Below are 24,481 nucleotides of genomic sequence, written 5' to 3' on the forward strand. Positions count from 1 at the left end.
AAGGCATAGGAAAAAGATAGGGATTGCCAATTATCCTATTACAATGTGCTGATTTAAAGCAGCTACCGTATATGGGAGTTTATTATATTTATTCTCCATTTGTGTACATTTGAAACTTTCCCTAATGAGAAATTAAAAATAAAGATAGGCAGTCATCCTTATTTTCTTTTGTTTCATTTCTTTATAAATGTGAGCTTCTCTGAAGCAGTATGTTTGAAACCTCCACCACTGTCACACTGCCAGAGAGTGATAGTTAACAAAAGAAACAGTTGCTGGTGATTTTTTTGTACAACCAGCCGGTATTTGCAATTCCTCAATTTCCTGTTCTTAAGCATAATTAAAGTAGGTAAAATGGGCATAGCAAGTGAAAGCACCATAAAATGTAACAGTAATAGGGAAGTGGTTGATACTGCCATCTTGTTGAGTATTTTAAATTCTGATTGCATAATTGGCAAAACTCTGTGTGTTTTCTTCCCTTTTCTGCCCAGCTTTCCCAGCCAGCTGTAAGCATTGAAGGACAGGTATCAAATCCTCCATCTACTAGTAGCACAGAAGTGAATTCTCAGACCATTCCTGAGAAGCAGCCTTCACAGGAAGTGAAAATGGAGGCTAAAATGGAAGTGGATCAGCCAGAACCAGCAGATAATCAGCCAGAAGATATTCCAGAGGTGAGAGTAGGGCAGTAACTGCTGTGATTTCATTAGGATCTCAATCTAGAAATGTAATTTTTTTTTAGAAAATCAGTATTGTAAAAAAGTATTCTGATAATTTGGGCTTGTTGCATAGACTTTAATGTAAGAAAGGGTATTCCATACTATGTGCACAGGGGAGAGTAAATAATGTAATGGTAATGATCTTATTTATCCCCTATTGGATATTTTTACCTTTTCTTTTAGACAAAAGCAGAAGACTGCAAAGTAGAAACTACAGAAACAGATGAGAGAGGCACTGAGTTAAAAACTGAAATTAAAGAGGAGGAAGATCAGCCAAGTACCTCAGCTACCCAGTCATCTCCAGCTCCAGGACAGTCAAAGAAAAAGAGTGAGTCTCTGAGGCTCTTTCTTCTAGAGGTAGTGAAGAAAACCAAAGACACAGAGGAGAATTGGAATCAGGCCTCTTAGGCCTTGGAAATTACCATTCATGTGATTTCATTACGCGTGGAGCTATGAGCCTAGTCTCTTCATTATTACTAATGTTGAAAAATAATTTTTCTTTCCTTTAGCTCTATTCACTTCCTACAACCACTGTGAGTCATACCCCTCATTATTTCTTCAGAGCTCAGTGGTTAGCACCCTCTAAAAATGATCTCTTGGCCAGCTGTGGTGGCACACACCTATAATCCCAGCACTTTTGGAGGCTCAGGCAGCCAGATTGCTTGATGTCAACAGTCGAAGACCAGCCTGGGCAATATAACGAGACACTGTCTCTACAAAAAAAAATTTTTAATTAGCTGGGCGTGGTGGTGAGCACTTGTAGTCCCAGCTACTCAGGAGGCTGAGGCAGGAGGATGACTTGAAGCCCAGGAGTTTGAGGCTTTAATGTGCTATGATTTCACCACTGTACTCTGGCCTGGACAACATAGCAAGATGCTGTTTCTAAAATAATTAAAAAGAAAATTAAAAATGATCTCTTTTTCAGAGGAAGGAAATTGTTAAATAATAGCTTTAACTAAAATGCAGGGGAAAATAGCAACAATAATAGTAACATTTATCATTTACCTCCTGTGTGCCAAGCATCTGCATTGTCTCATTTAATAACTTAACAGCAACTCTACGAGGTTATTAATATAAGGCTTATTTAGCAAAGTAAAGTAACTTGCCCCAGGTTACTCAGCTAGTCATTGCTTGGGCTAGAATACAAACGCTGCAGGCTGAAGCAGTCTGTGCTGAAAATTAATGGGTCAGGCAGGGCACCCAGCACTGCTGCGGGGGATGTTGAACTCCAGTAATTACCACATACAGTAATTGACTATTTTAGGACTAGAACTTCTTGTGGCTCCAGTGACCCTTGCAAATGGGCACAGGTAGGACTTATCTCAAGGATTAGTCTGCTGGCTCTTGGAGATGATGTTTATTAAAGTGTTCCATTAATATAATATGTCATAAAATGTAGGGTTTAAAAAATTATTTTCATTTAAAAATAAGGTTTATACATATTGAGATTTAGTATAGGCTGTAACAGACCAATCTTACTATTAGGAATCTCTCTTTAAAATACCTTGTCTCACAAGTTTACTCAAATTGATTGTTTTGAGCACAACCAAGTATAAGAGAGAAAGAACCGGCCGGGCGCAGTGACTCACGCCTGTAATCCTAGCACTCTGGGAGGCCGAGGCGGGTGGATTGCTCAAGGTCAGGAGTTCGAGACCAGCCTGAGCGAGACCCCGTCTCTACTAAAAATAGAAAGACATTATATGGACACCTAAAAATCTATATAGAAAAAATTAGCCGGGCATAGTGGCGCATGCCTGTAGTCCCAGCTACTCGGGAGGCTGAGGCAGTAGGATCGCTTAAGCCCAGGAGTTTGAGGTTGCTGTGAGCTAAGCTGACGCCATGGCACTCACTCTAGCCTGGGCAACAAAGTGAGACTCTGTCTCAACAAAAAAAAAAAAAAAAAGAGAGAGAAAGAACCATCTTCTGGCCGGGCGCAGTGGCTCACACCTGTAATCCTAGCACTCTGCGAGGCCGAGGCAGGCGGATCGCTCAAGGTCAGGAGTATGAGACCAGCCTGAGCAAAAGCGAGACCCTGTCTCTACTAAAAAATAGAAATTATCTGGACAGCTAAAAATATATATGGAAAAAAATTAGCTGGGCATGGTGGTGCATGTCTATAGTACCAGCTACTCGGGAGGCTGAGGCAGTAGGATTGCTTAAGCCCAAGAGTTTGAGGTTGCTGTGTGCTAGGCTGACACCACGGCACTCAAGCCCGGGCAAAAAAAAAAAAAAAAAGAACCGTCTTCTGTTTGTATGTTATTTTTAATGGGAACCCCCCCCCCCACCTTGAGGTGAAAAATATCTAAAGTAACAAATATACCCTACTGTAAAGATAAAATAATTTGCAAATCAAGAAATAACAAGGCCTAAGGTCTAAGTAATAATAATACTTAGACTTTTTTTTTGGAGACAGAGTCTTGTTCTGTCACCCTGGGTAGAGTGCAATGGTGTCATCATAGCTCACTGCATCCTCAAACTCCTGGGCTCAAGTGATCCTCCTGCCTCAGCCTTCCAAGTAGCTGGGATTACAGGCACACACCACAGTGCCCAGCTAATTTTTTCTATTCTTGGTAGAGACAGGATCTCATACTTGCTTCGGGCTGGTCTGGAACTGCAGACCTTAAGCAGTCCTCCTGCCTCAGCCTCCCAGAGTGCCAGGATTATAGGCGAGCCACCGTGCCCAGCCTTCAGACTTTTTTTAAAGCTCAAAATTTTACCTTTAATCACTAGCTTCTTAAACAATTACTTAAATTTATTCCATTTGGGACATGATGGCATATCTTTCTTGACTTTTGGGAAACATCACAGAGAACATGTTTGAACTCTAATTTGATCGACTAAGTCCATTGTTCTAGCAATGATGACTCTTTTTTAAACCTAATATTTGCCATTAAAGTAGTAAGCATCTCTTCTTCCTCAGCTTTCAAAACTCAAGCATTTTGAAGCAGAACTTTTCCCTTCAGTGCTTCTCATTCCTTTGTGTAGTGAAAATACAATACCAGGTCTAATTTCTGACTTGTTAAATACTGATGTCTTAATTTTTTCTGTTCTTGCTTGGTGGTATCGCTCTCTTACCCACCAGTATCTTTTGGACTGTTACTATTGGAAGTGTCTTCATAATTTTTTAGAAGGCTTATGTACTGTTTCTGTTTGGCCAAGTCTACTATCTTAACTGAATTTAAGATAGCTGAGCCATGAAAAGATATTTAAAGTTGATAAGATATTCTGTTTTTTAGGTACCACCTAAATCAGAGCAGGAGTTATAATCAGGAAATGAGCCCTTAGTGGTATTTCCATGGGGACAGTGTAATCAATTTTGTATTTTACGAGTCTTGAGATGCTTTTTAGAGCTTCTACGTGATTTCTGCTTAATTGATAACTAATTTCAAATGTACTCTTCTTAAAGTTTTCAAACCAGAAGAATTACGACAGGCACTGATGCCAACGTTGGAGGCACTTTATCGCCAGGATCCGGAATCCCTTCCCTTTCGTCAACCTGTGGACCCTCAGCTTCTAGGAATCCCTGTAAGTATGTGATGGTACTTCTAATTTTTTGTTAATTTGAAATGTATAATTCAGTGATTTTTAGTATATTCAGAGCTGTACAACCATCACCACAGTTTTGATTCATCTTCATCACCCCAAAAAAGAAACCCATATTGTTAATGGTCACTCATTATTTCCTCCCATAGTACCCCAGTCCTAAGCAGACACCAGTCTACCTTCTGTCTCTGGATTTGTTTATTCTGGAAATTTCATTAAATGGAAACATAACAATATGTGATTCTTTGTGACTGGTTTCTTTTACTTAGCACAGTGTTTCATCTGTGTTCATCCATGTTGTAGCATAAATCAATACTTCATTCCTTTTTATGGCCCAATAATATTTGTGTGTATGTACCACATTTTCTTTATCTGTTCATTAGTCCGTAAACATTTGAGTTTCCAGTTTTCGGCTATTAAGATAGCACTGCTATGAACACTGGCATACAAATTTTTGTGTGGGTGTGTATATTTTTATTTCTCTTTGGTATATACCTACCAGTGGAAATGCTAGGTTATTATTTGAAGAGCAGTACATCATGACAGAAAGGTAGACCCAGGTTAGATTTGTCTTTAGCCTGTCTTTATACACCAGGCTGCTGGCAGGTTTCATTTGAGGATCTCTAGGTATTATTGGATGAGTGCTTCTAGGGTCAAAAATCCTTTAGGAATTTGTTTTTCCTGTATTTTTCTGTGATCTTAGATGTAACACTGAAGTTCTCTGGGCTTAGTTTCCTCATTTGCAGGCCCATTCTAGTTTTAAAATTTTCAGTGTCTTTATTGATCTCACATAACACTGTTGTAAAACATCTGGAGTTGCTTCAGTAGACCACCATCGGCCTCCTGTCTGGAAAGTCTATAGCTCTGTCTTCTCAGTCCTCTGAGCAGCTTTGTATCTGTGTAGGCTAATGATTTAAAGAAGTAATTGGACATTAGTCAACTCTTTGGGAATATAAACAGGTCAGAAATTCAGAATTATCTGGAAAATTAATGATAATAGGAAGATTAAACATACTGAGACTTGGGCAATGTTGTTTAGTGTCACTTACCCTTCTAGGATTATTTTGATATTGTGAAGAGCCCGATGGATCTTTCTACCATTAAGAGGAAGTTAGACACTGGACAGTATCAGGAGCCCTGGCAATATGTGGATGACATTTGGCTTATGTTCAACAATGCCTGGTTATATAATCGGAAAACATCACGGGTATATAAATACTGCTCCAAGTTATCTGAGGTCTTTGAACAAGAAATTGATCCAGTCATGCAAAGTCTTGGATATTGTTGTGGCAGAAAGGTAAGAAATGGTTTTCAGACATGCCTTTAACTTTTCTAGGATACCTAGAATATACTGATGGCATAAGAGAGTATTCTGCTTCTGGCATTGACATGGCCTTTTCTTTAATGCATTTGTTTGGACTTATTTGCACATACCACAATATTATCTGTTTATATGGAATGGACTTTCTGTAAAGACTTTTTTTGGCACACCTGAATTTTATGGAAAACTTGACCAATTAGAATAATGAATCATCAGACTGTAAGCTCATACGGAGTTGGGCCTTTATCATGGTCAGCTGTGTGTGCACATTGCTCACCATATATTGGTTTTCCCGTGCATACCAGTTCACATTCTTGAGGTCTACATGTCCTGTTGGGTCTTTGGTAAAGTGGTAGAAGGATATGACTGCTAAGCCTACCTCAGGGTGATGAAATAATATAGGAGTAAACTTAGAATGGTTTTTGGTAACTGAAATAGGAAATAGCCCATTATGGTTAACACAAATAAGAACTAAAGACATCACTGACTCTTTTGTTTATGCTTTGCCATTGTGATTGTTCTAGCTTGTCCTTAAGGCCTCTATGCTATTTAACAAATCGTTTCTTTTGCAGTTGGAGTTCTCTCCACAGACACTGTGTTGCTACGGCAAACAACTGTGCACAATCCCTCGTGATGCCACTTACTATAGTTATCAAAACAGGTAAGCCCATCTAATGTGGACCCTGGCCCATATGTCCACATGTCTAGGGAGTGCATGCAGATGGACCAGCACACATACAGTCATGGTTCATGTGTAACTTGCTTGAAAACAGCTGTACAGCACAAGTTCTCTTCTTTGCCTTCTGCCTTTCTTAGCAGAATTATAAAATTTTGTATCAAAAATTAGCATTGCATCAGTTATCTGGGCCCTTATTTTCAGCAGGGAGGAACCCCAGGCCCCACTTCACTTTCTCCTGGGCTTTTAGTACTCACCACAGACCAAGGCAAAACTGAGGAGATTAAACTCCCCAGAAAATGTTTAATACCTATTGGATTGCTTTTTGGAAATGTTTCCCTTTTTATGTGTTGCCTATCCCTAAATTGTTGTTGTTAGAACATATGAAAACAGGATTCCAAAGTATTTACTTTTCCTTTGTTAAGCAAATTAAAAGGAAAACCTCCAAAATAGCTCTGCACCTAACTTTTCCCTACAAAGACTTGCTTATGACAGTGCCTAAATAAACTACACACTTCTGCCTTTTTTCTCATTCTCCACCAATAGCTGAAATCACTTCACTAATCTTTCTTAACCACGATTTATCTCCTGTTTTCAGTAATTGGCCTACAATATAGTTAGCATAGGGTGTTTAGGGCTCTCATATAGTAATAGCAAGGCTGGGCAGTTAATACCCTTACTTATTTGATAATACCAAGCTCATGTTATTGGTTTGTGCTGAACTTTGGTGCTACAGATGTATTTCTAGCTTTGATAAGTTACTTACACTTTTTGTTTTATTTGCAAAAAGTTAGGTGCACTCCTTATGCTTTGTAGGCCTAATGTTTTGATTTTACAATGAGTAAAAATCCAGTATTTTACTCATTGAAATCTAGGAAAGGCCGGGCGCGGTGGCTCACGCCTGTAATCCTAGCACTCTGGGAGGCCGAGGCGTGTGGATCGCTCGAGGTCAGGAGTTCAAGACCAGCCTGAGCAAGAGCGAGACCCCGTCTCTACTAAAAATAGAAAGAAATTATCTGGACAACTAAAATATATATAGAAAAAATTAGCCGGGCATGGTGGCGCATGCCTGTAGTCCCAGCTACTCGGGAGGCTGAGGCAGTAGGATCGCTTAAGCCCAGGAGTTTGAGGTTGCTGTGAGCTAGGCTGACGCCACGGCACTCACTCTAGCCCGGGCAACAGAGCGAGACTCTGTCTCAAAAAAAAAAAAAAAAAAAAAGAAAGAAATCTAGGAAAAGTGGGACTCAAGTTGTTATAAGCACTTTATGCTCAAAAAAGCAAGTAACAACTGGCATGAAACTTTTCTTATGTTGTTACAACCTTGACATTTATACCCTTTTTGGATTTTTAACAGCAGTGTACTGTGTTCATCTTTGTACCAAGGCATGTTTAGTCATGTACCTGCACACACCACTGCCTTTTGAAACGTGTCTCTTGGTGGCTGTAGTCAGTATTCAACTGCTCATGCAGGGCTTTTCAGTGAAAAACTATTTTTGTTACTTATGGCTTCCTTGGGATCAAAAAGAAATTTTCGTATTTTTCAATCCCCAGTTGTTTTAGGTTATTGTTTCCTGCTACTCTATCCATGGTGGATTTTTTTTTTTTTTTTTTTGAAAGTGGGCAGAAGTGTGATTGCTATATTTAGGTATTGTTGAGTAGCAGTCCTTCTCTCCCTGGTATATTTATCCTCCTCCCTCCTTTTATTTATATCAGATAGCATTAATTACTGAAATGAAAGGGTGTGGGTCTGTGTAAGTGAAACTTTTGTTTTTATTTGCTGTAATCATTTTGCTACTTGTGATCCCATTTGAGATATTTAATGCTAATCTGTGCTTTGCCTTGGCTTTCTGCTTTGTGTTGTTCTGTCTTGCTTTTATGTTTTTTGTTGTCCTGCAATCCCTCATTTCTTCGTTTGTTTTGTGTTTTTTTTTTCTCCCTCATGCTTGTCGTTGTCTGCACTTGGCTTTGATAACAAAACAAAACAAAACAAACCAAAAAACCCAAACTGTGGGGCCCATAAATCTGCATCATTGAATGTCCTTGTCGCCGTTGATGACCTGCTCTCTGCTCCCGTCCCCTTCCTTGGCCTGCTGTGATTGGTGGCTTCGTTGCTTGGCTTGGGCTGTGTTGTGTGAACGGAACAGTTCACCCCAGTATGGCCTTCTTGCCGACAGGTATCATTTCTGTGAGAAGTGTTTCAATGAAATCCAAGGGGAGAGCGTTTCTTTGGGGGATGACCCTTCCCAGCCTCAAACGTAAGTAGCTACATTATTTTGAAAAGTGCTATCTTCTCAGTGTGTTACCATGTGATCATGCTCAGGCTTCTTTCTAAATGGTCTTGAGCTGTGTTGTCCAGTGTAGTAGCCATTACTCTCAGATGGCTATTTAAATACAAATTAAAAGTAAATAAGGCCTGGGCCGAGTACAGCGGCTCACGCCTGTAATCCCTAGCACTCTGGGAGGCCGAGGTGGGCGGATCCTTTGAGCTCAGGAGTTTGAAACCAGCCTGAGCAAGAGCAAGACCCCGTCTCTACTAAAAAATAAAAAGAAATTAGCTGGACAACTACAAATACATAGAAAAAATTAGCCGGGCATGGTGGGACATGCCTGTAGTCCCAGCTACTCAGGAAGCTGAGACAGAAGGATTGCTTGAGCCCAGGAGTTTGAGATTGCTGTGAGCTAGGCTGATGCCACAGCACTCTAGCCAGGGTGACAGAGCAGGACTCTGCCTCGGAAAAAAAAAAGAGGTAAATAAGGCCAGAAGCAGTGGCTTACTCCTGTAATCCTAGCACTCTGGGAAGCTGAGGCAGGAGGATTGCTTCAGCTCAGGAGTTTGAGATCAGCCTGAACAAGAGACCCTATCTCTACCAAAAAATAGAAAATTAGCCAAGCACAGTGGCATGGGCCTATAGTTGTAACTACTCAGGAGGCTGAGGCAGGAGGATCATTTGAGCCCAAGAGTTAGAGGTTGCAATGAGCTGTGATGTTGACACTGTACCCGACTTGGGGCAACAAAGTGAGACTCTGTCTCAAATAAATAATGTAAATAAAATTAAAATTGTTTGTCAGTTGTACTACTCACATTTCAGGTATTCAGAAGCCATCTGGCTAGAGGTCAACACAGAGAACATAATCCATCACAGCAGAAAATTCTATTAGTCAGCACTTCTCTAGGGAATATATGGGTGGTCATCTTAGCTATACTGAAATTATTTCTTCTATAAAGAAACTTTCAGGCCAGGTATGGTGGCTCATGTCCCAAATCCCAGCACTTCAGGAGGCAGAGGCAGGAGGAGCACTTTGAGGCTAGCAGTTTGAGACCAGCCTGCAAAACATACCGAAGACCCCATCTCTACAAAAAATTTAAAAATTAGCCCGACGTGGTGGTATGTGTCTGTAGTGCCTGTAGTCCCAGTTACTCAGGAGGCTGAAGCAGGAAGATCATCTCTTCAGCCCAGGAGTTCGTGGCTAAATTAAGTTATGATCAGGCCACTACACTCCAGCCTGGGTGACGAGCAAGACCCTGTCCCTAAAAAAATAATATTAAAAGAATTAAAAAATAGCTTTTCTTCTAAAAATTGGAAGGATAGTGCAAGAAAAGAACTTAATTGTTAATTAACTGTTTTGAGTTTGAAAAGAATTGAACTAATAACCACCCTACACCCTTCTTGTAGATTAACAGACGCCCTAAATCACTATACTAGTGAATAGAATTAACATGATGGAGAGGTTTAAGAGACTCAGATGCACTTTGCAGTTTCACAAACTCAGCATATAGCCTAAATTGCCTAATAATAGTAGTAATCTTTAAATCTGAATAAATTTAGACTGTTTAGTTAAAAAGAAGTACTGTTTCATGTAATTTTAGTATTCTTAGAGGTTCATATTTACCTATAATAAAGGAAAGCTATTCATAACATTCCACAAAAATATGGAGTTGTCACATTACTAGTAACAAATCAGGGCCTCCAAGGAAAACTGGTTAAACTTTTTCCAAATTGAGTTGTACAGTTGCACTTTCCCTTCAGTCACCACACAAATACAATATAGTAGGGTATGGGTGCTGGTCTAGGAAAATAGATACTGGGAACCTTGAGCATTGAGATATTTTGACCCTTGGCTAAACCAGGGAGGTGACCTCTAGTGTAGGTTTCCCTGATGGAGGAGTGGACGTCCGCCTTACCGTTGGAACTCTGGGGTGGCATGCCAAGTGTCGTATACCTTAGGGCAGTACATCCCTGACTTTGAAGAGTATAGAAATCCCCTCCTGATCCTGCAGGTCTTTAGTCAGTCTAAGAGTCTGCATTTCTTATAAGCTTCCGGGTCCTTCTGTGGTGCAGCTGCTCTTCAGATTGCACTTTGAGTAACAAGCCCTTAGGCTATTCAGGAAAATGCTATTAACTTAGATGAGTGAATCTCTCTAGGCTATAACTTAGTATAGGAAACAGTTTTACATGTGGAGATGTCCTCACTTTTGAACTTCTGCCCTCAGGTGATCCTCCCACCTCCGCCTCCCAAAGTGCTGGGATTATAGGCATGAGCCACCATACGTGGCCTCAGAGATGTCCTCATTTTTGTAAGGAGGATTAACCGTAATTAGAGTGGGCTTCGCTGAAGTTGACTCTAGGTAGAGAATGGTAAGACTGTTAGTTTCTATATGTAGTGAAGCCATGAGCAGTGTTGTATGCTAGATTTCAGGATGGGAAGCTATGTGACATTTTAAAATATAAAGTACAGAGTGTTGTCCTTCAAAATTGCTGTGAAACGTGTATTAATGTTGAAATTTTCTTGACCGAGCATAGTGGTGTGCGCCTGTAGTCCTAGCTACTCAGGAGGCCAAGTCAAGAGGATCATCTGAGCCCAAGAATTTAAGGCTGCAGTAAGCTATGATCACGCCACTGCATTCCAGCCTGGGAGAGAGGCTGTCTCTCCCTCTCTCCCTGACAGAGGGAGACCCTGTTTCTAAGACTTTTTTTTTTTTTTTTCTTGAGACAGAGTCTCACTCTGTTGCCCAGGCTAGAGTGCCGTGGCGTCAGCCTAGCTCACAGCAACCTCAAACTCCTGGGCTCAAGCGATCCTCCTGCCTCAGCCTCCTGAGTAGCTGGGACTACAGGCATGCACCACCATGCCCAGCTAATTTTTTTTGTATGTATTTTTTTTAGTTGTCCAACTAATTTCTTTCTATTTTTAGTAGAGATGGGGGTCTTGCTCTTGATCAGGCTGGTCTCGAACTCCTGACTTCGAGCGAGCCTCCCACCTCGGCCTCCTATATATATTTTTAGCTGTCCATATGATTTCTATTTTTAGTAGAGACAGGGTCTCGTTCTTGCTCAGGCTGGTCTCGAACTCCTGAGCTCAATCCGCCCACCTCAGCCTCACAGAGTGCTAGGATTACAGGCATGAGCCACCGCACCCGGCCTGAAAGCGTATTCTTAAATAGTTGGTTGGCCAGGCGTGGTGGCTCACGCCTGTAATCCTAACACTCTGAGAAGCTGAGGCAAGAGGATCACTTGACCAGCCTGAACAAGAGTGAGACCCTATCTCTACTAAAAATAGAAAAATTAGCCAGGCATCATGGCGTGTGCCCTGTAGTCCCAGCTACTTGGGAGGCTGAGGCAGGAGGAGCCCATGAACCCAGGAATTTGAGGTTGTAGTGAGCTACGATGATGCCACTGTAGTCTACTCAGGGTAACAGAGCAAGATTCTGTCTCAAACAAACAAACAAAAACAGCCAGGTGTGGTGACTGACGCCTGTAATCTTAGCACTTTGGGAGGCTGAGGCTAGAGGATTGCTTGAGTCCAGGAATTCAAGACAAACCTGAGCAACATAGTGAGACTCTGTCTCTACAAAAAACAAAACAGAAATTAGCCAGCTGTGGTGGCAGGTGCCTGTAGTCCCAGTTAACTCTAGAGGCTGAGGTAAGAGGATTGCTGAGCCCAGGAGTTAGAGGCTGCAGAGAGCTATGATCGTGCCACTGCATTCTAGCCTGGGCAACAGAGCAGGACACCACACCTACACCCCACTTCCCCCTAAAAAAAGGTATTCTTAAATAGTGATTTAATTCTCCCTGTGCACACCGTATCCTTCATGGCTCAGTCTAGGAACATTACACCATAAAAAGGTGTAACTATTAATAACACTGAGAATAGTAGGCAGTATTTGAAAAGAAAGAACTAATGTTTCTAGTTCTTCCTGGGTTCCTGATTTCCTCCTATAAGGGGATATAATTATTAAGTCCTATTCCCTTACATGCATTTTGTAAGTCAGGATTGCAACTGTTAAATTATAATCTTAGAGGATGTAAATCATCCATTTATAGTGTAAGATTTATACCCTTTGGTTAGAACAGTGGCCAGATTGCTCATCTTTATCACTTTTTCTCATTGTGTCCCTCTTCTCTCCTTAGTACAATAAATAAAGAACAATTTTCCAAGAGAAAAAATGACACACTGGATCCAGAATTGTAAGTAGTTCCCCTTGAATACTCAGCACATTTAGACTTTTCTTCTTCCTTTCATTCTATGGATTTTTAGGACCAATCAGATGATTCTGCATTGTTGGGCTAAATCTATATAATATACACCCAACGTAGGTGGTAAAATGTGGAATATATTCAAGTACTAAGGCTATTAGTCTACATTACAGTTAGTATTTATTTACATTTCACTAAATTGAGTTAATGCTTTAGTGTTTTATCGGCCCAGTCTGCTCACTGCTATGTATTCCATCCCTGTTACCCTCTGCATTTTCAGTTCATAATTCATAATCCCTCAGTTTGTGGTGAGGCCTTTGAGAGCATGGAGCACTGAAATGTACGTTTTCTAGGTATTCCTAAAATGGGTGGAATGGTGTCAGACTCATTCGGAAGTTTCGACACCGGTGATCTTTCTCTGCTACTGTTTTTCCACAGTCACATTTAATTACTGAATTTAATTGCTTTTGAAATTGGCTCTACCTGTAACACTAAAGAGCTTTTTAAAAATAAAAACTTTGTTAGAACTATTTTTTCAATTCTTTGGACATGACCTTGGCTATCTTCTGAATTGTCAGAAATCACAGGAAGTAATGGAAGTTTTCATTTCGTTAAGGTTTTGGGATTAATCTTGAAATTGGCTCTGTATTTCCAGGTTTGTTGAATGTATAGAGTGTGGAAGAAAGATGCATCAGATATGTGTTCTTCATCATGAGATCATCTGGCCACTTGGGTGAGCCTTATTTCAGTATTTTCTCTGGAAATTTTCTTCCTCGTGAATATTAACAAGTTTTTTCTTCTTTGCTATATCATATCTTCAAAGTTAGTATCTCTAAAATTTTTTGCTTGGATTAGGAAATTTAAATTTATATTGTTATTTTTCATCAAAAGTCAATGCTGTTGGTAAGGTATCTGGAAACTAGCAAGTGTTAGATGTAATTGAATTTCACAGATTGACTATTATACGGGGGGATGCACCTCTATTCCTACCTCAGAAAACATGCTATGAATGTTATACTAAATTGTGAGCCTGGTAAGTGTTTGGTTTAAATATCTGTTGGTGGGGTGGGGACAATAGGTTACATAGCTGCAGTTAAAAGTATAATTGACCAGTGAGAGTCAGAGAGACCACTTCTTATTGTCCCAAGAATGGGGCTGATTCCAGCTCTGTTCCAAGGAAGAGGGAATCTAGGGCATCAAGTGCCTCTCATTAGGTTTGGTTCTCCACACCGTCTTCTGCTCTGTTCTCAGACTGCTTGTTGTAGCTGGTTTGGAGGTTACAGGAAAGAGGGGTCTAATTAGCAAATTTCTAGAAAATAATACTAAGAAAAATTGCAATAGGTAATATTTAGTGGGAACTTTTTAATTTTCAGTGTAAGTTGTCTTTAAATGTGCCTTTTTAGTCCTTTCCTTAATTTCAGGTTTGGTAAAAAAAAAAAAAATGATTTAAGAGACTTGTGATGTTTGCAGTTTAGGATCAGTCAGCTTGTTGGAGATAATCTCCTTTAGTATTGTATGAAATATATAAATCAGTAAAATATTTTATTTGTATGTGTTTGTTTTTAATTTTTTAAATTTCTCCATCTTATAGGTTGTGGACATTTGAAGTATGTCTGCTGCATTTTTAATGGATGCCTAGTAGTCTATAATTTACAATAACCCATTTAATTATTTACTTTGAGGAACATTTATGTAGTCTCAAGTTTTTGCAAGAAACTCTCCTTACACGCATCATATACAGTTAATTATAGGAACAAAGAGAAAATACATTTTAAATATATTGGTTTTGCTCTCAAAATGTACAGTTCCAACCAGTAACATAAAAGGAGTACTGACACTTAACTCTAGCCAATATGATTGGGCCAAAAAGAAACATTCCTGTCTTAATTGTAATCACATTTCTTCATGTCTATTGCCTATTTTTCCATTAAGTTATCTTTTTTCTTATTGATTTCTGAAAGCTCTGTGTGTATTGGTTGTAACTCTTTCATAAAAATGTGGAAAATTTTGTACCAGATTGTCTTTTGAATTTTAATTTTATTTACACGATAGATTTTGTTATACACATACTTTAAAGGCGTCTTTAAGTTATGTAAACAAAGTCTTGATTTACATTTTAGATTTGTTTGTGATGGCTGTTTAAAGAAAACTGCACGAACCAGGAAAGAAAATAAGTTTTCTGCTAAAAGTAAGTTCCATTTTTACAGGTAAACCTTGGCAAAACTTCTGAAGTCTAATGGAGAAGAAACTGTCCAAAAAGAATTCCTTTATTTTTAATCAGAGTAAAAGTAAAACAATTCTATATAATCTACTTAAAGTTGAACTGTAATATAGTTTTTAGTGTGAAATTCATTAGACCTTAGGGAAAAAATTTTCAAGAAAAGAATTTATTAAATGCATAAGATGTGTTTTCCCTATATTTTTCCTTATTTGGGGCATATTCCTTATGGGGGCCAGATGTGAAAATGATTGGCCAGAATTGCTGTCCCATGAGTGATTCTCTCAGTTTAGTCTATACCATTTATGGGGGCTCCATTTTGCCCTCACTTGATCCTTTCCATTGTCAGGGGAAAGATTTTTATCATGCAAGTAATTGACACTTATAACCTCAATGTAGTATTTTGTTTTGTAGTATTTTTCTGACTTACAGATTCCTTTGATTTCTGTAATGTTCCTCAAAATGTTCAACCTTTGTCTTTGTCTTTTTTTTTTTTGAGACAGAGTCTCACTCTATTGCCCGAGCTAGAGTGCCGTGGCATCAGCCTAGCTCACAGCAACCTCAAACTCTTGGGCTCAAGCGATCCTCCTGCCTCAGCCTCCCAGCTAGCTGGGACTACAGGCATGCGCCACCATGCCCGGCTAATTTTTTCTATATATTTTTAGTTGACCAGCTAATTTTTTTCTATTTTTAGTAGAGACGGGGTTTCGCTCTTGGCTCAGGCTGATCTCGGAACTCCTGAGCTCAAACGATCCACCCGCCTCGGCCTCCCAGAGTGCTAGGATTATAGGTGTGAGCTACCGCGCCTGGCCAACCTTTGTTATTTTAAAATATAATTGCAATCTAGTCAAAGTGCAATGGCTTGTTCATTGTTCCATATTTTTAACTATTCTGACAATTGGAAATTTTTCATAATAAAAAGTTGGGGGAAATGACATTTAGATATTATTGAGTACTGTGCCTGTTTTAGCAGCACATATACCAAAGACTTGCCTTATCATACTAGTATAGGGACCATGTTAAATCTTCTCCGTATCATTCCAAGTATGATAGTGCAAATCGACAGAACGTTTTATACAAAGAATAAACTTAGCCAGGCGTGGTGGCTTGCGCCTATAATCAGCACTTCAGGAGGCTGAGGCAGGAGGATTGCTTGAGCCTAGGATTTCATGGCTACAGTTACCGATGATCGTGCCACTGCACTCCAGCCTGGGCGACAGAGTGAGACCCCATCTTTTATTTAATAAACAAAATAATTGATGACCTTGTCGAGTTTAAAAAAATTCTAGGAAGTTATCCTATTTGTATTAAGAAAAAGCACAAATGAGATTTGAGGTTGAACCTTTAAGACTGACAGTAATAAATTTGCATCTTGGTAACTTCTGACTTTTACGTTCCTAGGGTTGCCATCTACCAGGCTCGGCACCTTTCTGGAGAATCGTGTAAATGACTTTCTGAGGCGACAAAATCACCCTGAGTCAGGAGAGGTCACTGTTAGGGTAGTTCATGCTTCAGACAAAACTGTGGAAGTCAAACCAGGCATGAAAGCAAGGTATCTAGTGATTTCCCTTTTTTTCTCTTGTGGATCCACAATTTCTTGTACATAGTTACTGTTGGTGATTCCAGTCCATATGAGTTATGTTGTTCTCTCCTCCCAACCTGAATTATATAGGTTTGTAGACAGTGGAGAGATGGCAGAATCCTTTCCATACCGAACCAAAGCCCTCTTTGCTTTTGAAGAGATTGATGGCGTTGACTTGTGCTTCTTTGGCATGCATGTTCAGGAGTACGGCTCTGACTGCCCTCCGCCCAACCAGAGGTATGACTGGCTGACTATGGCTAGCCCCTCCAGTGTAGGGGGGGTTTCAAGTTGTAATAAGTGGAAAAGTATTAGTATTCAAGTAAAACAAATTAAAAATCCAATCCTGGCCGGGCGCGGTGGCTCACGCCTGTAATCCTAGCACTCTGGGAGGCCGAGGCGGGTGGATCGCTCGAGGTCAGGAGTTCGAGACCAGCCTGAGCAAGAGTGAGACCCCCGTCTCTACTAAAAATAGAAAGAAGTTATATGGACAACTAAAATATATATATACAAAAAATTAGCCGGGCATGGTGACACATGCCTGTAGTCCCAGCTACTCGGGAGGCTGAGGCAGTAGGATCGCTTAAGCCCAGGAGTTTGAGGTTGCTGTGAGCGAGGCTGATGCCACGGCACTCTATCCCGGGCAACAGAGCGAGACTCTGTCTCAAAAAAAAAAATAAATAAAAAAATAAAAAAAATAAAAATCCAATCCTAAAACAGACAAAGCAGGGATCTCTTGAGGCCGAGACCAGCCTGGGTAACATAGCGAGACTCTGTCTCTACAGAAAAATTTAAAAATTAGATGGGTGTGTTTATGAGCACCTGTAATTCCAGCTCCTCGGGAGGCTTGAGCCCAAGAGTTGGAGGCTGCAGTGACCTATGATGATGCCACTGCACTCTAGCCTGGGCAACAGAGTGGGACCTTGGCTCAAAAAAAAACAGAAAAGAAAATTAAGTCACAGGTTCACTAAACTTCTCTACAGGGGTTCAGTCAAGTCACTCATCTGACTGTAGTGAACATTACAAATGACAACATGGGCAAAGAGCACAGGAGAGCAAGATGATGTTTTAGTCATATAGTACAAGAACTCATTGTGTGACTTGACTTTTTTTTTTTTTCCCCTCCCATTTGGTATAGGAGAGTATACATATCTTACCTCGATAGTGTTCATTTCTTCCGTCCTAAATGCTTGAGGACTGCAGTCTATCATGAAATTCTAATTGGATATTTAGAGTATGTGAAGAAATTAGGGTAAGCATATTGATAATGAATGTTATTTTAAAAACAATTAGTGTGCTATTGTTAAAATGTGCAACTATGTAATTTTTGCCCTTCTCTGCCCCCGATCTTGGTTCCCATCTAGCAGAATTATCCCAACTTTGTTGGTGCCCTTTGAAGTAAATGTTGCCAATAGGAAAGAAAAATGGATGTTTTAGCCCTAGTTCCAAACTTCCCATGTGAGGTGTTTGGGGTTTTTTGGTGGGTTTTTTTGTTTGTTTTTTCTTTAGTTAAGCCATTGGGTACATTGATTTGAAGTTTTTGTTTATTAATCATTTGAGGGCAGAATTTTGATCCATTTGATCTTTTTATACCTGCGTATCAAGACCAAAAACAACTAAGGTCTGGGGATATGTTTCTCACTTTTAAAGTACATGTGTCCTTGAGAATATTCAGTACTGCATCTTGCGGGTTATTGCTCTTGACAATTTTCCTTTCATTGAGGTCTCTTGTTAAAGTAGGTCCATTTTCCATTGCATGGTAATCTTAATTCAGCCCTAAAATGCAAATTTGGGATTTGGAGCTAAGTTGTTCTCTCTACAACAGAAATTCTCAGCACTCCTCTGTGGTATCCAAAAAGTAGCAGGCATTGTGAGATCCATTATTAGTGCCATGGGTTATGCTTAGTGCTGGCCTCACAATTTTGATTTGATGCTGGGTTAAACATTTTGTGTTATCTTTCAATATTGGCTCCACCTTGTGGTTTAAAGGGTAGCATTCTGTCTAAAATGGATGATCTTTTCTATCGAACATTCCTTCTCTTTGTGTTGTTAGATACACAACAGGGCATATTTGGGCATGTCCACCAAGTGAGGGAGATGACTATATCTTCCACTGCCATCCTCCTGACCAGAAGATTCCAAAGCCCAAGCGACTGCAGGAGTGGTACAAAAAGATGCTTGACAAAGCTGTCTCAGAGCGCATTGTCCATGACTATAAGGTTAGTTGGAGCATGGGGGAGAAAAACAGTAGATCTGGAAATGTACTAATCTTGGTGGTCTTGTTCTACATCTTCCATGTAATTCATAAAATTATGCTAATTTGATAGGTTTTTTATTTTGTGTGTTCACAGTTTTTCAAAGTAAAACTAGGTTTTTTGAAGAAATGTGTTTTAAACATGTAACCAATTAAAAAATGTATTCCTAATAGCCACGTTATTTTAAACATTCATGAATGTAGGCTGTCTCTTGATATGAACTTGAACTACCTACATAAACTGGATGTTTTCCCAAGCAGCCCAGCAATTCATTCTACAGCAGATACAGTTTCTAGTATTTGTATTAGGTCATTAAATTTGAAATGTCTGATTTTGGTCAGACGAGATCGGGCACGTGCAAGGTGGTGTGGCCGTAGACTGAAATGTCTGATTTTGAATCAAAAGTTTTATTTGCTACATCTTAAACAAGAAGCAGTGCAATTAATCAAAGTTTGTGTCTAAACTATTGACACAGTTTTGTCATCTTAATAGGAGCTTGTTGATATCAACAGTGAAGAAGTGTGGAGAGTAGGTGGCAATGAAATCACGAAAAGCGTTATTTACAGCTTGTTGAGAATTGAATATTTTTCCTTGTAAAAAGTGGTAGTCAGTGCAAGGGCTGGTGAATATGGTGGATGACAGAGAGTTTCTAAGTTTAGCCTCTAATTTTGAGCAAAGTTGTTTGTGTGACATGTGGTCTTGGCCTGTCTCTGCCGCCCAATCTGTTTAATGGAAAGCATCCTCATGATTTCGTCCAACTTGTTATAGTAGACACTTGCTGTAATCACTTGAGGAGGTTTCATGAAGCTGTAGTGGATAATACCAGTGCTGGAGCACTGAACAGGCACCATTAGCTTTTTTTGATGAATATTCAGTTGTGGACTGTGTTTTGGCACTTTATTTAATAACCATTGTGTTGAATCCATTGTTATTACAGATAACAATAAGGTGTAAAAATGGTTTGTCTTTATGTCATGACAGTAAAGAAAGGCAGGTTTTGAGATGATTTTTTTTTGATGCTCATTTAATTTATGTGGTATCCATCTATCCAGCGTTTTTACCTTGTCAGTTTGTTTTCAGCAGTCTAATATTGTTGCAGTAGTAATGTCAAACCTTGTTAATTTATGCATAGGGTTGAAATGGATTTGCTTCTATAGATTTTAGCTCATCATTATTCACCTTGGTCTCAGGTTGCCCACATGGCTCATTTTTAAGACTAAAATCACCAGAACAGAACTGTGTGTTCATTAGTTACATCTTTTTCAAACACTTTATTGATATGTTGAGCTGTCTGCACAGTATTGGTTTTACAGTGGAACTCTCATTTGAAAATAACACAAGTTTTTGACTTACCTATGGTTTTACAAAAATTATTTTTAAAAAAACTTTGAAAGCTACAAGTCAAACCATGTGTTTGAAAGAATGAAAATGTGCTTTCACAATAAAAAGAAAACAAGAAGTGTCAAGTGAAATGTCAGCGATACTAACTGTCAAACTTAATAGTTAAGGAAGTCGGACATCTCATACTTAATGACATAATAGGTTTCAGTCATTTTCACCTCTCAGTTAAGCTGCTGAAATTCCAAGGATGTGTGCAGGGAGGGCATACCTTACATCACACATCATTGTGCGAGAGGTGGTAAAGGCTACGGTGTGAATGATGCTTCTGAAGCCCTCTGACATTGATCCCTGGCAAGACAGTTTGCCACTTGGTTTATATAAAGGCAGATAATCTCCATCTTCATAGGCAGAGGAAAAAGAAAACTAGAAATACTGACTTCAGACCAGGACTTTTCACTGTTTTTTGTGTTTTCTTTTTCTTTTATTTGTTTACAGGCTAGTCAGCTTAAGCAGTGGGAATGGAGAAGGAACAGAGAAATCTGTAATTGGTTGTGGTTTATTATTTGTTAGACACCACTGTACTCAGACCAGCCCTTGCACTGTTTATGACATTAAATTGCTCCCTGGCATATGGTATAGAATTAGGTACTAGGTATAGAATCTCCGCCAGCTTTCTGAAGACATTTTAATCTTTCATGTTTCTTGTGTCAGTTAGTTGTGGCTGCTTCTTGTATAATCAATGTTTTATAAAAAGTAGAAATTCCTATTTGTACATGCATTTTTTTACAGGATATTTTTAAACAAGCTACTGAAGATCGATTAACAAGTGCAAAGGAATTGCCTTACTTTGAGGGTGATTTCTGGCCCAATGTTTTGGAAGAAAGCATTAAAGAACTGGAACAGGAGGAGGAAGAGAGGAAGCGAGAGGAAAATACCAGCAACGAAAGCACTGACGTAAGGACGTTACAGTTCCTTTCCATCTTCTACCTTAATTCTAATTGTATAATCCAGAAGTGAGCTTAAATGTTCAATTTAGTTTTAAAGTTCTCAGGTATGAAACAGCTCTTTAAATTGGGCAAGAAATTATGGCTTAGAAAGTTTACTAGGATTATATTTTAGTGGTTTTAAACCTATTTAGCATCAAGACCCCCTTTTAAAATGGTATCTCAGACTCTGAGTAATGTAAACTGAGAAAAAAAAAAGCAAATGAAATCCTAAAAAACAAACTGATAGAAAATTACCTATGTAAAGGACCAGATTATGAATATTTTGGCCTTGTGGGCCACATACCATCTCTGGTGTAGTCTTTTTCTTTCCCCTTTAAAAAAATAAAATAAATAACACAACTCTTTCGAAGTGTAAAAACCGTTCATAGCTATCCAAAACCAGCCTGTCCCCCATATAGCACCTGCCTTAGAACCTGGTCAGTTATTTCCCTATAGCATATGTAGAATTACCTCCATTGAATCAGACTTATAAAGTCACTCTTAAATAGTCCGCTCACAAATTCTTACAGCTTTGTTCAAATTCATTGATGAACTAGTTTTCAGTATAGGGTATGAGTGTTGGGGGGCAAGGTTTAGTAGGCTCATAAAATTTTAGAATATGAGTAAAAGGCAGTAAAGCCAAGGTCTTTTGGCTCCCCACTGCCATACACTCTACCCCACTCTGCCACCCACTCCTCGTTTCCTATTCTCAAATCTGGGATGTGCTCCATCAACAAGGTCTACACACTCCTAGGTTGTCATTGCCTCAATGAAAGGTCTTCACTGAGAAAAAATTAGGTCAAATATGTTTGTGAACATTAGTTTACCATAAGTAACAACTTTGAAAGGAGAGAGACTATGTGAAGTGAGCTGCTAATGAAATAAGATATAAGCATAAGCTATAGTTCATAGAAGGGGGAGTCTTTTTACCTTCAGTGTTATTTCTAAGTCAATTCTTAACAAAAACTTAACACTTTGTTGTCTCCTTTTGTGCTACCCGGCAGGTGACAAAGGGAGACAGCAAGAATGCTAAAAAGAAGAATAACAAGAAAACCAGCAAAAACAAGAGCAGCCTGAGTAGGGGCAACAAGAAGAAGCCTGGCATGCCCAATGTATCCAATGACCTCTCACAGAAACTGTATGCCACCATGGAGAAACATAAAGAGGTAAGATGCAGCCACCAGTAGTTGGAAAACAAACAGGACAGGGGTTTTCAAAAACTGCCCGCTCCAATTGGTGTTTATGATGTGAGCACCAGACCATTTGAGATTCAGAAGAAAGAAATCATTTGAGGGGTAATTAGGGAAAAAAGAGGTAATTAGAGTAGGTAGTAGAACAAGAAATGTTCAGTTTCATTTAGCTGTGCAGCTGTGTTTTAAATCTAGATGGTGTTAGATTGTGCCTTATTTAAAAGTATAAGCTGTGTGAGTGGATAATGTCTGTAATCCCCGTACTTTGGGAGGCCAAGGCGGGAGGATTGCTTGAGGCCAGGAGTTCGTGACCAACCTGCGCAACATAACAAAAAGCATTAAAAAAGCCCATCTCTACAAAAAATTAAGCTGGGCATTATGGCACATCCCTGTAGTCCCCAGCTACTCGGGGCCTGAGGTGGGAGCATCACTTGAGCTCAGCAGTCCAAGGCTACAGATAAGCTAAGGTAATAATTATTAGCTATTTCAAGCTATAGTTAATGTGACAATTCTAGCATAACAGCAGTGGGAAAGGCCCTCAGAATATATTGTCATGAGTTTGACTTCATCTGTGGACACATTCTACGACTTTATCTGTATAGGTTATAAATTCAGGTATTGGCCTAGCTATATGGGGACAAAAGCAGCAGATACTGTTGTCTGCGTACATTGCAAGTGTTACTGCTAGTTTGCGTAGATTTTTAGTGTCCAAAAAACTGGTAGAATGTACTAGGCAGTACAGCAGTTTCTTAGAAGTTCCTGATTTCTTCAGGTAATATTTTATAGTTTATTTGTTTAATAAGACTTTATAGTTACATATAATTAATTTCTATTACATATACATAATACCAGCTTGTTGCACCCTTTATACTAATGGTTATGGGAATTGGTGGTGGTTATGAGTTTTCAAACTTAAGTGAACAAAAATTTTACTGCTTCAGCAACAAGGACTAAGTAGATTTATCTCTATTTTAACCAGTACCTTTTTTTTTTCCCCCTGAGATAGGATCTTGCTCTGTTGCCCAGGCTGGAGTGCAGTTGTGCAATCATAGCTCACTGTAGCCTCCCAACTGCTGGGCTCAAGCAATCCTCTTGCCTCAGCCCAGCCTCCCAAATTGTTGGGACTACAGGCATTAAGCCACCATGCCTTGCCTTAGCCAGTACCTTCTAAGAAGATGTCCTCTACATAACCATAGAATAGTTTTTCACCCAGGAAATTTAATTTTTCTTTCTTTTTAAATAAAATTTGATGTTTCGTTTGTTTTTTTTTTTCCTTTTCTTCTTTGACCTCATTAAAAAATAAGGAAACTTAATCTTTACCCAGTGCCACCATCTGACATTGGTCCTTATGTTCCAGTCAAGAACTATGGTTACTTGTCCTTGGGCAAGTAACCCATAGTCCCACCTTCCATCTTGGGCAGTTCCCTGCCTTATTTTCATGAGCCTTAAAGTAGACTGCTTGAGGCAAGACTTGTCCACTGTGCATGTCCTGAACTAGACCCTTGGTAAAGGAATTGTTGAATAAGGTAGAAAAGACCACAGGATGTGAAGTAGGAGGAGAGTGGTATGGTTGTGAAACTCTGTGCACCCATCTCATTGGTGTCCAGTCTGACTGACCTGTCTTCTGTGGCGGTGCTCTAGGTCCAGAGTTGGAATGAGACTTTCTGTTTTGCAGGTCTTCTTTGTGATCCGCCTCATTGCTGGGCCTGCTGCCAACTCCCTGCCTCCCATCGTTGATCCTGACCCTCTCATCCCCTGCGACCTGATGGATGGTCGGGATGCATTTCTTACCCTCGCAAGGGATAAGCACCTGGAGTTCTCTTCACTCCGAAGAGCCCAGTGGTCTACCATGTGCATGTTGGTGGAGCTGCACACACAGAGCCAGGACCGCTTTGTCTACACCTGCAATGAATGCAAGCACCACGTGGAGACACGCTGGCACTGTACTGTCTGTGAGGTAGGAGGCAGGCTCTGCAGGGTTCCGATTGTCTGGGAGGTGCTGCAGCTGCATTTTATATAGGCCTGGGGATGGGAGGGGCCTGGCTTCATGTTTGAGTGGCAGAGCTGAAGAGGCTAGTTTTTGTTCTATAAAAGAGGCTATTGTAGCCCAAGCAGGATATCTGAAATGCTTTTGAATGACTTAAATCTTGGAGCGTTTACCTATGTTTCCTGTGTCTTTTCCCCAG

General features: G+C 39.8%; 1 protein-coding gene across 2 annotated transcripts in view; it reads left to right on the top strand.

Moving 5' to 3' along the window:
• EP300 (E1A binding protein p300) overlaps positions 1–24,481 on the top strand; it is an 80,416-nt gene that overhangs the window by 53,350 nt on the left and 2,585 nt on the right. For both annotated transcript variants that reach the window (XM_069491511.1, XM_069491512.1), the window contains 16 exons: positions 489–668; positions 897–1,041; positions 4,120–4,238; positions 5,314–5,553; positions 6,150–6,238; positions 8,428–8,508; positions 12,661–12,717; positions 13,382–13,459; positions 14,847–14,914; positions 16,346–16,496; positions 16,617–16,763; positions 17,662–17,775; positions 18,577–18,742; positions 20,909–21,073; positions 22,110–22,271; positions 23,971–24,252. In XM_069491511.1, coding sequence (XP_069347612.1) covers positions 489–668; positions 897–1,041; positions 4,120–4,238; positions 5,314–5,553; positions 6,150–6,238; positions 8,428–8,508; positions 12,661–12,717; positions 13,382–13,459; positions 14,847–14,914; positions 16,346–16,496; positions 16,617–16,763; positions 17,662–17,775; positions 18,577–18,742; positions 20,909–21,073; positions 22,110–22,271; positions 23,971–24,252 — 2,244 coding nt within the window. The remainder of the gene's footprint in view (positions 1–488; positions 669–896; positions 1,042–4,119; positions 4,239–5,313; positions 5,554–6,149; positions 6,239–8,427; positions 8,509–12,660; positions 12,718–13,381; positions 13,460–14,846; positions 14,915–16,345; positions 16,497–16,616; positions 16,764–17,661; positions 17,776–18,576; positions 18,743–20,908; positions 21,074–22,109; positions 22,272–23,970; positions 24,253–24,481) is intronic.

This window comes from Eulemur rufifrons, chromosome 16, assembly GCF_041146395.1.
Source record: "Eulemur rufifrons isolate Redbay chromosome 16, OSU_ERuf_1, whole genome shotgun sequence".
In the NCBI taxonomy this organism is placed as follows: domain Eukaryota; kingdom Metazoa; phylum Chordata; class Mammalia; order Primates; family Lemuridae; genus Eulemur; species Eulemur rufifrons.